The sequence below is a fragment of the Seriola lalandi genome, unplaced genomic scaffold, assembly GCF_002814215.2.
Source record: "Seriola lalandi dorsalis isolate HSWRI2012SDOR001 ecotype SW California unplaced genomic scaffold, Sedor1 jcf7180002053835, whole genome shotgun sequence".
NCBI lineage: Eukaryota > Metazoa > Chordata > Actinopteri > Carangiformes > Carangidae > Seriola > Seriola lalandi.
In genome coordinates this window covers 54144-69512 of record NW_019524388.1, presented here as the reverse complement: position 1 = coordinate 69512, position 15369 = coordinate 54144, and the positions used below count along the sequence as shown (strand labels likewise).

Below are 15369 nucleotides of genomic sequence, written 5' to 3'. Positions count from 1 at the left end.
TTGACGTTACCCATCACCCATGAGAAGTCTGTTCTTTTAAGTTTTCTATTAATAATACTCTTCAAAACTAAGCAGACGGTAAAAAGTTGTTGTTGTAACTGAATGCTTTAGCCCCAAAGGACAATCTGTCCATGGCAACATAACTCTCATGACAGTCCAATGACTCAACACAGGAGTGTGTAGAGATGTAAACAAACCCTCTTATGTCACGATACACACAGGCACATCTCTTCAGCCATACTGTGACAGTTTCTTAAATTATTCACATCCCAAAATGTCAGCTATTGAGAAAGACAACATCATCTCCTCATGTATATTTCATGCTACATGTAAAGAACAAAGAGTCACTAAAAAGTCTGATACAAAATGACACTGTGACACTGACCTCTACTGACAAAAACACAGCACTGCATCTTAAAAGGGCAAAAATGACACCTGGGTGTTTCTAAATTTCTATTTTTTTTCTCACCATGGGCCAGAGATGAGTTGTTGTTATACTTATGTTTATTTCAAATTATTTTTATTTAAAATATTAAGGCTTGTTTTAGTAAATATGAAGTAGCAGGTGGGTGGTAATTAGTAGCACTTTTTGAATAGATATATAAAGATATAGGTTTACAGAAGAGTTGAAGTCTGCAGGTTCCAGCCAATATTCTCTGATTCGATGAAGTTGACCTTTTGCTCAGTTTCATCACTAAATAAACTCCATCAACCTTTAAGCAGGACAAAAATATTGCAGCGAGAAAGATAAGCAAGTCTGCAAGTTGCAGAACATCTATGATTTTTACATTATTAATTTCAGAGTTTTATCAAACCTCCCTGTTCCTACTCATACAAAAGTGTGTCCTTATTTTTTAATCACTTTGCTTTATTCAATACTTACTTTAGAATCTACTATACTACAAGAATGATAATAATACAAAGTTGTATAGCAAACTATATGCAGTTGTGGGGATCAGCTTCGACTTCTCAGAAATGGTTCTTGTTACCTTTGTTCTGCCTTCAGGGTCTAACACGTTGACACAGGAAATGTACTCCTGCATTGCCTGATCCGCCTCCATGTCTCCAAGCTGCTTCCAGGCCTGCCTGTAATGGTATCATCATAATTGTCATCCCTATCATCATCACCGTCATTATCAACATCATCACCGTCATTAACAGTTGCTGCACATTTTTATCTGTACCAGCTGTTGTGATGATTTACAGTGTATTTCGAAGTGGATGAAAGCAGCAACATAAAATGTCAACAAAACATTTCAATATGAAATCTCATTCAGACTGAAAATGAAATTTAAGAGCATTTCACAAGTTTCTAGATGAATTTTATAATTAATTAGATTTACAAAAGATAAACTGGGGGTTCTTAATCAATAAGAGAATGACACGTAGTTTATTTCTCTCTCTCTCACACACACACTGTCACGCCTGGCGCAATTCATATTACAAACCACAATAAGAAACTCACCCATGTATTTCAACAACTATGTGCAAACCATTTATTGTAACCTAGTCACCAAGTTTGGGCTACATACCATTTTCTCTGTCCTTCAAAGTCAAAGAAGCCAGGTTTTGGTGTATTGCACTTTCCCACTTTGACCTGTGAACACAACACAAGTGTAAATGATTCAGCAGGTTAACTAGGCCTAATAACACCAACTGGCAACATACAGCTATGGGCCTAAGTCATCTGTCAAACATCAGTGATGAAACATGAATGTTGAGCATTCAATATATGTGGTTTTCCATCTAAAGCATTATGGTTCTAGCACTTGGGGGTTTAAAATTGGCCTACGAAACCACAGCGCCATTAAGTCCGACACTCACCTGTTTGTAGCGAGCATACAGGTACAGCAGCTGGTCCCTGCTGGCCGTCTGAATCAGATCTCGTACGCGGTCGGCTGCAGAGTCAAACTCCCTCTCCAGCTCTTCACCCTCCAGCCGGTCCCCCATTTCCATGGCGCTGCAGTCAAATTTTCCCAAACCTAGGTCCGAGTCGGAGTCTGAGCCTGCTCCGCCGAGGGGCTCCCCTGTGTCGGGCCGGGCTGGGTCTGTACCTGAGCCCGTCGCAGTGTCCGGGGAGGACGACGGCGACCCAGAAGCCATTGTTATTGTTGTTTATAGCGTACCGCCAGACACGACGTGCGCCGTGGATCCGTGAGCAAAATACGAAATGCAAACGGAGAGTAGCTGCCGGATAGATGTTTCTAAACTATTTCAGCGGCGGTTCCGTTTTTTAATCCGTTATCGTTGACAATCCGTGACAGTCGGATCTGTTTCTCCTGTTTGTCCGTCTCTGGTACTGTCAACTAAAAGCGCCGCCAAAACTTCCTGCTAACAAGAAGGGTTCCGGTTGCAGTCGTGCCAGCGTTTCACGGTGCTCCTTCGGTAAGAAAAAAACACGTTAAACAACAAAAAAAATACAGAACATGACATTAGAATTGATGTTTTATTTTGGTAAGACTATGTTTTTGAATAAGGTAACAATGTCTACATGAAAATCAAACATTTTGGTGCGTTTTTCTTGTTTATGGTGTGCATGGTAACCACTCAGTTAACTAACGGCAGTTATGTTAAATCCAACGTTAATGTCAGTAGCTAGCCTACTCATCCTCTGAACTTTATAAAAGAAAGTCAAGTAGTTGGTTGAAAATACGGTAAGCTGTTCAAATATAAATTATTAGCACTTTATCTCATAGCGTTACAGCCGTAAGCATTGCCTTTTTTTGGTATGTAGCCTGAAGTGTACGGCCTGAATTTTTGTTTGTTAGCTTACTGAGGTTAGCGACATGTTTCGCCAAGTGATATTTGCAGCCTTGTAACGCAGGTGAATTTAATTGGGCCTTTAATTAACTTTGCTTTATGACCAACTACTCGTTTAATTAATTTTCTGTCGAATATGAAACCAATTTGTCCTGTTTCTGTTTCAATCCGACTGATATTCCACTGCAATTGACGTGATATTTATCTCATGTCTGATATAAAAGTTTTTGTTGACACCTGTCATGAAATCAATCAGACGCTTTGGCGGCATAATGCATTAGCGCATTTTGTCCACTAGATGCTGCCATTGGCACAATGATGAATTACCACCTGCTCTGTCCCTGCAACAGGATGACAGGCTGTCCCGGCTATCGCTCATTCTATTCACCCAAACAACACAAAACTGGACTGACTTAATAGCTTACTGGGCTAAAGTTTAAATCAGACAAGATATAAATAATAGGAAAGCTTTACATTTTATGACCCAAATGCACAGAATAGCCCACCCAAGGATATTTCTATAGTTTCGTTCTCATTACCTTTAAATCGGGGGAGTGTGGACACGATGAGATCCTGTAAGTAACGGTGGCCTATTATCTACTTCTCCTAAAATGCTCTGCTTTTCCAGAGCATAAACAAAAAGGCTACTCTTACATCAAAGTATCTAAGTAAGATATAATTGTAGAAAGTATAAGAATAGGCAGGACTTAATAAGTTTGCATGTCCATAACTCGAATAATCACAATTGCGAACAGAGGACGATTGAAGAGATAAGTCAATTATGATTTTTATAAAGCATGTTTACAGTCATTAGAGGCTATGTGATACTTGAATGGAGTTTTCAGTATTAGCTGGACACGGAATGTAATTAAATGTATTAGTATTTGGCCATTAGATTAAACTTGATCACCTTTTTTAATTTCAGACACACAACAGAAACGCAAGCTTCTCAGCCGGCAGCACCTCAGACAAAAACTACTGAATAAAGACGGGGGGGTGGGGGGTATCCTGTGGGCTGTGCGTAGAAGGTGAGGGGATCCCTGGCCACCGCACTGCCAACAGTTTTCACAGGAGGTCCCATCAACGCCCGGTGCCACTGCGCGCTCTGCTGACGCAACCACGTCGCTGTGGCTCAATGCGATGGCGGACCGCAGTGTCCCCAGACCTGCCCAGGGAGGGACGGAGCAAAGTCACTAACCCACTCTCACCGGCTCCGTTACACTGCCGTCTGACCACCTGTTAAAGAGGGGCTGCAATCGTTGGCGTCCCTCCCGTGAAATAGTATGTGGGACGGGAACTGCTCGGAGTGCACTGACCAGGACGAGCCAGAAGTGGAGTGAAGATAGGAGCGGAGTGCGCCGGGCTGACGCGCCGCATGTTGAGCCAGCAACTTGACTGACAAAACAAAAGTCGCGACGACGGGCAAGGGGAAAGCCGCTCTCGGATTTAACGGAGGTTTGAGGGGGACAGTTGTTACGGCAAAATGAAATTCGCGGAGCATCTTTCGTCCCACATCACTCCTGAATGGAGGAAACAGTATCTTCAGTATGAGGTAAAGTGAAATTGATCTTGTATTGAAAATAAAAGCCTTGTGGATATGGGTATGGACGAAACTCTTAAAAATACATCCTATATACTTGGAAAGTATTCCAGGAAACTTGGAGATAAGGGTCAACATTAACTAATATAAAAAAGCCTTTTAAAATATATTTTTCTTAGTTTCAGTGTAGCTCATTCCTGAGAGCAATAAACGACTGGGAAGATAAGGGATGCCCTATTGTTTATGGAAGGGAAATTGACTGCGGTTGTTAAGAACCATAGGGAGCATTCAGTGTTTATTATTATTGCTGTTTGCTGAGTTTTACGACACCCAAATAAATTAGTTTACTGAGCAACTGAATGCCTTTCATACTGGGGCAAATTAACAAAATAATTTTGTTCCTTATTTTAGCAATTCATAGTATTAATATTTGGAAAATAATTTATTTAGCTTTGCTGTGTGTTTATTTTCCATACACTCTTTGCAAAACAAATATTGGTACCTTTGATATTGCATTACATTTTTTTGTTCTACTTATTTAATTTTTTCTTAGTTTGTTCCTCATGTAGCTGAGGGGCCATACATAAAGGAAAAAAAATGTGTCTATTGTCTATTGCTGTAATTCAAACAAAAATTCACCCGCTTTACATTATGCTTTAATTTTTATTACTTGGAACAACCTAACTTAACACAAGGGTAATCTTCCAGGAATCAGTTATTCGTTGTTGCAACATTCCAATTTTTGCATCTCTAAATGTCCATCATTCATTGAGTTTTGCACAGTTTAACAGAAATGGTTGTCGCTTGGAATCAACCTACAAGACTTCATGTACCAGGATATTCTATCTGGTTTTCTGGTGTCTGTGGATTTAGGGGGATCTTTGTGTGTACACATGGTCTTTGTTGGTGGTATACACTACTTGAGGAGTATTTTATTTTCACACCCCACTTCTTACTGGCTCTATATTAAGAGCTTTATTGCAGACATGCAGTGACAGGACAGACTGCTCCGTTCCATTTAGCTCTATGAATTATAGACAAAGACCCTGTTCTCTTCAACCCCAGCAACCTACATCCCAGACTCAACAGAAGCTCACTGTACTGGTTTTATTTTGGAAACATGCCCTCAATATTACTCTTAAGTTGGATAATAATACAGCAGACATTTGGATCTATCCAGCCTGACATGAATGATATGTTGTCATCAGCATCTAATAAAAACCTCAGGCAGCATAATTCAAATGGAAAACAATTAAAGGTAGTCAGATAATTTAGTGAACACAGTGGGAAAATTACATCTCTACCGTATAATTTCATTTTAATTAGTTGTTAACACACATGGTCAGCCTTTCTGGGCTCTTTGTATGTACAGACTGCCGCACAGTGAGCCCAGGGACAGATGCATGGCCATACCAGCCATTTTACACCTCCAGTCTTTGCCTCGGCACTCACTGACCTGAGATGGATGATGATAGATTTTCTATGTCATCTGCATGTATTGATGTTATTGAGCTTTATTAGATATAATAATCTTGAAATGACATTAAAGTTTTAATATTAGAATTCTTGCAATAGCTGTTATTAACTTTCACTTGAGGCACTTTAATTATTAAAAACGCTCACAAGAGCAGATGATTGCATGTTTTTTATTAGATCCTACGTAATCTTTTTAGATAATGTCTAAGGATGCTTAATTATTTTATTACTAGAAAAAATTATTTCTGTGAGCAGGAAAAATTGTTGGACATCGTCAGTCTATATCTCTAAGAAATACTTTCATTAATTTCTATGAGAATTGAAAGCAAAACAATAAATCTGGTGTGAACACAACTGTAATCAGTCATTGATACATGATTCATATGGAGACAATGCCTTTGTTATCCTTCTTTTTTTTTTTAACCATACCAAAAACCAAGCCTATACAAATATATTGTTGTCACATGTGTAGCTATTGTTGATTTATGTAGAACCGAATGATTGCTCATTCATCAGGATTCTTCCTCAAATCTTAATTATATATAGGGGTTTGCAGTGCAGATGGGTTTGTGTGTATTTGCAGCTGCCTTCAGTCTTTGTCTGACCTCTGTAAGCACGATTACCTTCGGAGTGGGTGGGTGGGGCAGGGAGAGAGCTCACACCTACAGATGATGGACATCTTATTCAAAGCTTTTATGCCCTGAGAAACCATTCAAGAGACAAGGACAAACATAAAGTTATTTTCAGGGAGTAAAGTCCGTTGACTTAATTTTAGTGGGTCACTGAGACAAAATAGACTTTAAAAAGAAATCAATTTTAATGTTACTCTGAAAAATGCAAAGCCTGGATATACTGCTGTGCTGCAACTCTAACAATTGAGAGGTTGTTACAGATACCTTGAAACTGCAGCCAACACGGCTGCTGTATTGTAATTCAGTTGTCTGTCTATTAAATGACACAGTGACACATTATTCCAGCAGGGCAGGTAATTTTTACCTGTAGTCCATGCAGTAAAAGGTGACACCTCCACAGTGGCTGTATCTGTGGCATATGCAATATTATAGCTGCCCACCTCCAAACTGTGATTTCAAGTGATATTCTGGCCTTTGTGTGCTAGTTGGATTAATTAACCCGGTGACCAGTTTTCACTCTCCTCCTATTTTTGCAGCATGCTATTGTGTGGAAATGTGTGCACTGCCTTTTCAGATTGGTCAGCTGGTTTCTATGCAGATGAGAAGGATGCGGCAAAGTGGCTGTTCCAGCAAATACAGGCTTTATTTAGTAAGGCACTTCATCTGAACATGTAGGCATCGACAAGGAGATTGAGTGATCGAGTAATTAGGTGTGTGCTTTATCCTGTGGGATTGTAGTTATAAACCTATATGCTAAACAGCTGTTTGGTATGGACATGTGCATGTCCTGCTGATTCCAGCGGCTTGTGCCAAAGGGCAGGGGATGTAGGTTGATAGGTACAGACAGAGTACTGTATGTCTTTAAATGTGATAGCTTTTAACAGCAAACATATATATATATATATATATATATATATATAAACCTGTTTTAGAAACTCGCTGACGAGAGTTGGAATTTACTTTCTTCTTCTCACTTTAATTTCTCTACATGCCCAAGGGTTTTTCATAAAAGCAAACTCAAATGTGTTACAGAATGTAAAATGTAAGGTATTATGTGCATTGTATAACTGAGAGGTAGAGATGCAGGTGTGTGTGTGTGTGTGTGTGTGTGTGTGTGTGTGTGTGTGTGTGTGTGTGTGTGTGTGTGTGTGGGCGAGAGAACAAGGCCACTTATGCATTTATGTCTGCAGCCTAATCACTTGTGTAAGCTTAGACGAGGAGGAGGAGAGTGCATGTGGAGACTCAAATTTACAATTCAAACCAGCAAAGTAATATTACAGTATGAAGACAAAAAGCAGGTGCCTGTGTGATTTCAGTGAGTGATTGTTGTTTATTCAAAGGTGAAGCCTTGTCTTTCTCTAATTAAGTTAAGTGATGTAGTATAAATGTCTAAACGAGCAGAGTGAGCTTTGAATTGTGACAGACATAATGGAAATGATACATATACAGCATTGCACATCATCTATAGTTTGTACAATGGAAGTGTGATTTATCAGCATGTTCTACAAGATGAACATTATGTATACAACAGGCATGGCAACTGCTGAGAACCCCCTTTTCTATACCTCCCTCCTTCCTTCCATCCTCACCTCATCGTTCCTCCCCCACTGGGAGGACATCTGGTCCCCAACCAGACCTGCCCTCTGCTCCCCTCCTCCCCTCCCGTCAGCTTCTCCTCCCATCCTCTCTACTCCTCTTCCTACATGCAGGGATCCACTTAAATACAGAGCAAGGGATTCAAGTGATCCAACATTGATCCACCTTGTTTTCTGTTTGAGCAAGAGATCTTTTCAGACTAATAACACACACTGTACGATCTCTTCAAGCTCAGGATAACAATCTCAAGCATCTTAGAGTGAGACTTTGACCAGCTGGAATGCAAATATTTTGCTTAGTGTCCACTCAACATGTCACAGCTATAAAAGGATTGAATTTCATTGACAAAATTCAATGGAGTGGACAATCTGCAGTGTAAGGCTTAGTTGGACATAGTGACACAAGTGTGCTGGGTTCAGTTCAGTGAGTATGCATCATCATCACGTTAATGTATGGTCATTCAAACTGATGGCCCCATTAGGCTTGGCTTAGTTATTGTCTACAGGTTTCACCACTGATTATTGCCAAGCCTGAAGGTTTATCCCGATTCCCCAAAGAGCCACCCAGCCCCGCTTTGCCATGATTGCCATCACCATGGCAATGCCTCCATCTTAATGAACGCCTCCCTGTCTGGATCTGAATGTCTATTTCCCACCTATTAGACTGGTGGTGCTGGTGGGGGGGGGGCTTTTTGTTCACCAGAGATTAGCCAGGACTGGGCCCTGCTCCAATGCTGTGCATACACAGTAGGTCTCCTGTGATATTTATCAGACAAGGTAGAGACAATGCTACATACACATGAAATGTTAACATCTTGGATTAGGCTGCAGTATCTGACTCTCATTATCCATGTAACTCACAGAGGAACTTAAGTATCAACAATCCAGGCTGCTACTAATGCACAGCAGTTTCTGAGAGGTTTCCACCCACACACAGAATTACTCAGACTCCTCTCTCACTGTTATGTTCAAAAAGCAGCATGTTTTATAGGAACCTGGGCAGAGAACAGTTTAATATGTGCAGAGGATAAGACAGGAAAACAAGGAGGTTGTCAGATATGGATGAGAGAACTATTTCCTCCTGTAACTATTTGCACAATTTATTTCCATGTTGTAAGGAAAATGACAGTTAAGTTTGGCTTAGTGTTGTGCACTCTGAGTCTTGTAAACACACCGACTTAATGATTCAGAACTTAATAAAACTTCATAAAGTTTAATAGACAGACATTTTTCTATTTTGCTGAGGCAGTTTAGTTCCAAAGATACTTTATCGAGAAAGGAGATTCAGCCTCAGTCCACTCTCTGATTACCACTGATATGTTCAGATGAGCCAGTGCACAATTATCTGTCAGTTTCCATTATCTTCAAGATCAATCTTATTGCAGAGAAACAACCTCATTTAACCACTGCAGCTATCTCCCCCCTGTCTTTCTTTCTGTCCCTTGTATCTGTCAGTTTGTCTGTCTTCCTTCTCTCTTGGTCTCTTTCCCCAATCTGCTGTTAAAAGTAAAAAGATGTAAGCTTTGATAAAAGATATTGTTGTCAATTAAACTTTACACCTGTCAAAGGATCTTTGACTCTCACTGTTCATTTCAAAAGTCCAAACAACAACCATTGTTCTTGTTTTGTCATTTTAATTCTTTAATTCTTTTCGAAGCTCTTTGCAACCACTGTGTCTTATCCTTTTCTTTTGTGAATGAGTTCAGCTGTGTTGCTGCTGCTCTGATTATCTTCATCTGAAATAGTGAAAAAAAAAATAAGGGAAAGAGACGGCCCATATTTCATGGAGTAGGGATCTAAAATTGATTTCCACTGCAATATAAAGTATTTTTTGCATATTTGTTAGAAGTAGTATATATCCCTCTGCCAAATTTGGCATCCAAATGATTGCAGTGAGCATTTATCTTTTTACTTATTTGAGCTATTGTTTTTCATCCATGTAGACAATACTTTCGATATCTCTAAATAAATGTTAATGATGATTAAAATGCCAGAGTTTGTATGTTGTTCCATGTGTGAACAGCTGTGGGGCCGTTACTGCATTCCTCCCATATGGAGAAAGTGTTTAGTTAATGGCCCTCAAATGGCTTTAGATGGTTTAAATGCTACTGTAAAAGCAGATGGTGCTAACAGTTGTGTAATGCCTTGTGGCCCACTGTAATCAGTTTTTACTTAATCTACTGTATATTAGGGGTGTAACGATTCTCCAAATCAAACAGTTTGGTTCAGACCTCATTTTTTTTGTTTGTTTTATTTGTTTTTTTTGTTCCCACAGTGCTGACTTGAGTCTGGGGGTGGTCTTTAGTTTTAGGGTTATTATCCATCTTGAGCTAGTTAAACTAGCCTAAAATTTACTGCAGGTGTTATCACTCTATCATGACTGGACCAAAACGATCACGTGACACACAGTTGGAAGCCAATAAAATAGGTGCAATGTCTAATATTTACATATTTATGCTTACTTTAAATAGAATAATGATTTACATGTGTAATAGTGTTAATTGTGAAGTGAAAAATGAGTTTTGCTACATTAGTAACGTAATGAAAGTTCTGCTACACCTGTAGTGGTGGTGGGGAATTGGGGGATGGGGTGGGAGTCGCAATTCCGTCTTTCAGTATCGCAACACGAGATCATGGATATTTGTGTCTAGTTGTAGAAGTGACTCTAAAACTAACTGCACATTTACTTCATGCATGTGTAACATTATTCTATGCATTTATGATGTTTTTGGACTCTGACAACTTTACAGGAACTTTTCATCATCCAGGCAAAAGTGCTTTAATGTCTCTCGTATAAACCAGTCGTTGCTTGGGTCTGTGTTTGCAGACAGTTCTGCTACAGAAGTTCTGATCTGTATGGTTTTTCTTATTCCCTCACCAGGCGTTCAAGGAAATGCTGTATGCTGCCCAGGACCAAGCTCCATCCATAGAAGGTAAGGAGACTCCCTGTTTGCATAAACAAACCCAGATGCACACACCCACCCACGGATACACCCTTCTGTACCCACTGCCCCCTGCTCAGGGCCTGTTTGGGCATCCCCAGAATAACAGTCCTTCATCTACTAAAAGTAGGCAATCACTGCTAACATGCTGTCACTCACTCCATGGTCTCTGACTAAACCAGACCGCAGCCAATTACCAAATCATTACCTTCAACCTCACTGTCGTCGCTAACCTGTTTGAAGTAATAGAAAGCAGGGAGGAGAAAAGTGCTGAGAAGAAAAAATGAAAGTTTACTGAAGTGAAAAAGTGAAACTGTTTGTGGTTGTTGTGTACTAACTGTGGCTAAAAAGATGTTTTGCACCTTGGAAACTGCCCGGATGCAGTAACCTATGTGGTTTGAAACAACATCCAAATAATTTGCAGCAGTGTTCTGGTTTGCAACATAATAGACCAGAGCTGGAGGTAAGTCTTGAGTGGTGCTACTCAACATAGCAAAGATAAGGAAGGCCTCTGGCTATAATTAAGCTCTGGCATTAGACTGCAAGTGATGTGTAATGAGGGAAAGAATGTTAACCATTTGTTTTTATTTTAGATACCGGTTAGTGGAAGTAAACAACTTTATTTAGTTTCAGGCTGGAGACGTACATTACGATGTGGTGACGTGCAGCTCTGCCTATGTGTCTGAGAACGTGTCAGGAGAGTGTGATGGAGTACAAAAAACAGGGCTGGTTCTGAAATATGGCTGCTCGAGAGTGACCTCTGCCATGCTTGCATGTCGGTCTTATGATTTAGCGAGCGTGTGTGCTTGGGCCCAAATGTGTGTGTGTGTGTGTGTAGTGATAGATTTTTTTTTTGTGTTGTGCAACATGCCCCTCACAGAGCTGCGACTCCCTGTGCTCAGTTCCAGCTGAGCAGGCTTGATGTGGATGGGAGTATGATGTGATTCTATCCAAAGATGACTGTGTGTTACCAAGATGTAACACACAATCATTGAGTGTGTGGATGACAAACTCTGCCTCTGCATGTGTTAGTAAGCTTCAGGCACAAAGATCAGTTCCAGCCGTTTGTTGACTTTATTTTAGACTGCAGTAGGTGAGAAAGGAGAGCCTCAGGATTGTTATGTAAAATATTCTATGAAATGTGATTTAAGTGTGTATATTAATGCTCATTGGCTTTGTTTGCATAAGATCTTGTGTGCATGTTTATGTTTCCATTCCTGTCACTTGTTCCTAAAAGTACATTTAATACTTCTACAGAACACGTCTTGTTAGGTGATAACCTATGAGCTGTGTCTCCTTTGAGCGCTGTCTCCAGAGGCTGTTAGTCAGGCTAGGAAAGCTCAACATGGATGATAAATCATTTCCTGTCTCAGGTCTGAGCTGTGCTCATGGGTCACAGCTCTGCTTCTGTCAGCTTGTGGCAAGATAGGTGAGCGTGTCTTATGAATAGAGACGGGATCAATCAATCAGTATCAGTCTTGTATTGTTGTGACGTTTCAACATTCCTCACTCAGTTATATTTGATTTGTCTGCTTTTCACACTTTTTACACAGTACAGAATGTTATCAAAACACTAAAGCAGGCAAGTGCAAAGACAGGAGTATCAGCAGTGGCATTTGGAGAGAAGAAATCTTTTAATGAGTCAGACGGTTGTCTGTCCCTTTTGGCGGTTATATGTGAAGTAATGAAAACAGCACCGAAATGAAGACAAACAGTATTATTGAGCCCTATCAAGAACACTCTCCTGTAGCTGAGGTTTGTTGACTTTTCAGAGAGAGAGAGAGACAAACAGGATTAGCAGGTGTTATAAAATTCAAGCTTACTGCAGCACTTTCTCTTCAGATTTGCTAGACCCAGTCTTTCAAATCTGATTGAATTTAAACTGGGCCACAACGATATTGGCAAAAACATACTGCATTTATATGGTGTTTTTCTACCTTAGTGGACAAAGCACTTTACAATTTGCCTCCCTCTCCGTCACCTATTTCCACACACATATGCACATTGATGGTGGCAGAGCTGCTATGCAAAGTGCTGGAGCATCAGGGGCAGTTTGGGTTCAGTCTCTTGCTCAAGGACAGTTTGACACGTAGACAGCAGGAGCCAGGGATTTAACCAACAACACTGTGATGAATAGACAACCTACTCTCCTGTCCTGCTATTTCACATCATCTTTTTTAGAAATCCAACAAAGATCAGACACAGTACAGATGATACAGATCAATTGTTCAGTGTATAAAATTACAATTTCCTGAAGTCCAAGGCGATGGCTTCACATTGCTTGTTTTGCCCAACTAACAGTCCAAAACACAAAGATATCCAGTGTACTGTCACATGAGACAACCAGAAACCAACTAATTCTCTCTCTCAATAAAAAGTATAGTTTGCTGACGCAATACACTTTAAGGCAGATTTCAAACCTTGCCTTCAGTGAACAGCTTATTATGAGGAGTTGATTCAAATGCACGTTCCGCTCTCTCTCCCCTTCCCTCCCTCTGTGTCCTGTCTCGTACAAAAAGCAAGGTTTTTGGTATTCAGAAGATGTTTCCCTTGCCTGAGGGAGACCGTTTACTGTGTTATAACTACTTGCTCACCCACTCTGCTCTCTCACTGGAAACCCTGCTGTACCTGATAGAGCTGTGTAGTAGATAGACACAACTCTGAACAGGCACCACTTCAAAGCCTCTGTCAGGGCATCGGCGTGTGTCAATGTCAGAATTTCACTACACATGGCCAACAACGGCAAAAAAAACGTATAATGTTTATGGTTTGATCTCGCCATAAGTGCATAATTGTCTCTCATGCTGTGTTATGGGTTGCACTACTAGTGTGGCTTTTGTTTAAACAGACATTACCCAATCAGCACCTCCATCACAGAGCCTCTGTGGGAACATACCACAGAAAATACACTTTGTTCAGCACCATTCAGTTTCAACAAGATGAAGGCACAGTAATTATGGGAGGTTGATGCAAACAGACATGCACCAACACATGCACATTATGGTGTCTCTGCTATTGCATGTGACCCTTCACCCCTCGTTTAGATCCTTTGTTCTTGTTCCCTCCGTCCCTCTGTTGGTCCTTGTGTAATTGTAATTAAAACACGCCCGTCACTGTTACATGGAGAGCCAGTGGAAGACAACAGCGAGAACAGCTGGTTGGGTCTCTGGTCCCCCCCGTTCCAACCATTAGAATGAGTTATTTCACAATCTAATTCAATTAGCCTGTTGATTATTACAGATATCTGAGAACAATGGCCCCAGATAATAAACACACAGCTTTAACGGGAACTGTGTGTGTGTGTGTGTGTGTGTGTGTGTGTGTGTGCATGTGTGCGTGCGTGCACGCATGCGTGTGTGCGTGTGCGTGTGTGTGTGCCCATCGTATTTTAAGTAATGTTCATATACTAGACTTATACTAGAGATGCCATATGTAACAATATTTATATTAAGCAATTTTCTAATCCTGCAGGGGGCTGAGCCTTTACACTGCAAGTCATTCATTTGCTGTCTCATTCATCCATCCATTCATTCATTCTTTCATTCATTATGTCCTCCATTCTGTTGCTCTGTAAATGGTCAGTTACTGTGATGGTATCTGTGTAGGGTTGGAGCAAGGGGGAGCTGTGGGAAGATGGTCGTGATGGCACTGTTAGATTCGCGCAGAGAGTAAGGGTGGGGCTCATGTGTAATACTATGAACACACACGCCTGCACATGCACATGCACACACACACACACACACAGACACACACACACACTGTCCGAGGAGGGGGATGGGGTGGCTAAGAGGACCAGAGAATGGATTTTCCTCTGAATCACAAGGAGTGGATTTCTGGACATGAATGAATCAGACCCCCCAAAAAAGAAATCAATGAATGAATAAGGAATGGATGATTTCTTGTGTGACACTACAGTCTATATTATATAGTTAAGTAAATGAAATAGTAAAGTAAATGCCTACCTTATTTTCACTACTGTCTTGTGGCTTAGGCGTCAGTTGCCATATCCCTTTAGGGCTTTTCATGTTTTATGCAGTCAAATCAATAATGGTATAAAAGCTGCAGTGTGAAAACAGGATGCTCGCTGTATTTCTTTGTGTGGCAATGAGTTGAGTTACTATTTCCATTAATTAGAAATGTGATAGTATTTACTAAAAAGTTTTTGTAGCCTCTTATTTTTTGTTTTTATCAAGCTTCAGCAGTAAAGTGTTTTATTGTGTTGAAGTGTCTGCTTTTATTTAAGGAGTCCCAACCTCGGAGTAGAGCCGCTGCTCCTCCATGTCGAGAGGAGCCAGTTGAGGTGGTTCGGGCATCTAGTGAGGATGCCTCCTGGACGCCTCCCTGGGGAGGTGTTTCGGGCATGTCCCACCGGGAGGAGACCTCGAGGTCGACCAAGGACACGCTGGAGGGATTATATCTCTCGG

General features: G+C 40.7%; 2 protein-coding genes across 3 annotated transcripts in view; one reads left to right on the top strand and one right to left on the bottom strand.

Moving 5' to 3' along the window:
• acbd6 (acyl-CoA binding domain containing 6) overlaps positions 1 to 2107 on the bottom strand; it is a 29638-nt gene extending 27531 nt beyond the window's left edge. For both annotated transcript variants that reach the window (XM_023401915.2, XM_023401916.2), the window contains exons 1-3: positions 1825 to 2107; positions 1533 to 1597; positions 990 to 1086 (exon numbers count right to left, since the gene is read on the bottom strand). In XM_023401915.2, the coding sequence (XP_023257683.1) occupies positions 990 to 1086; positions 1533 to 1597; positions 1825 to 2103 (441 nt within the window). In that variant the 5' untranslated portion in view covers positions 2104 to 2107. The remainder of the gene's footprint in view (positions 1 to 989; positions 1087 to 1532; positions 1598 to 1824) is intronic.
• A 161-nt stretch (positions 2108 to 2268) lies between these two features.
• The window catches only part of xpr1a (xenotropic and polytropic retrovirus receptor 1a), a 60537-nt gene continuing 47436 nt past the window's right edge, over positions 2269 to 15369 (top strand). Inside the window, exons 1-3 of the mRNA XM_023401947.2 lie at positions 2269 to 2385; positions 3686 to 4312; positions 10885 to 10936. Of these exons, the coding sequence (XP_023257715.1) occupies positions 4244 to 4312; positions 10885 to 10936 (121 nt within the window). The 5' untranslated portion in view covers positions 2269 to 2385; positions 3686 to 4243. The remainder of the gene's footprint in view (positions 2386 to 3685; positions 4313 to 10884; positions 10937 to 15369) is intronic.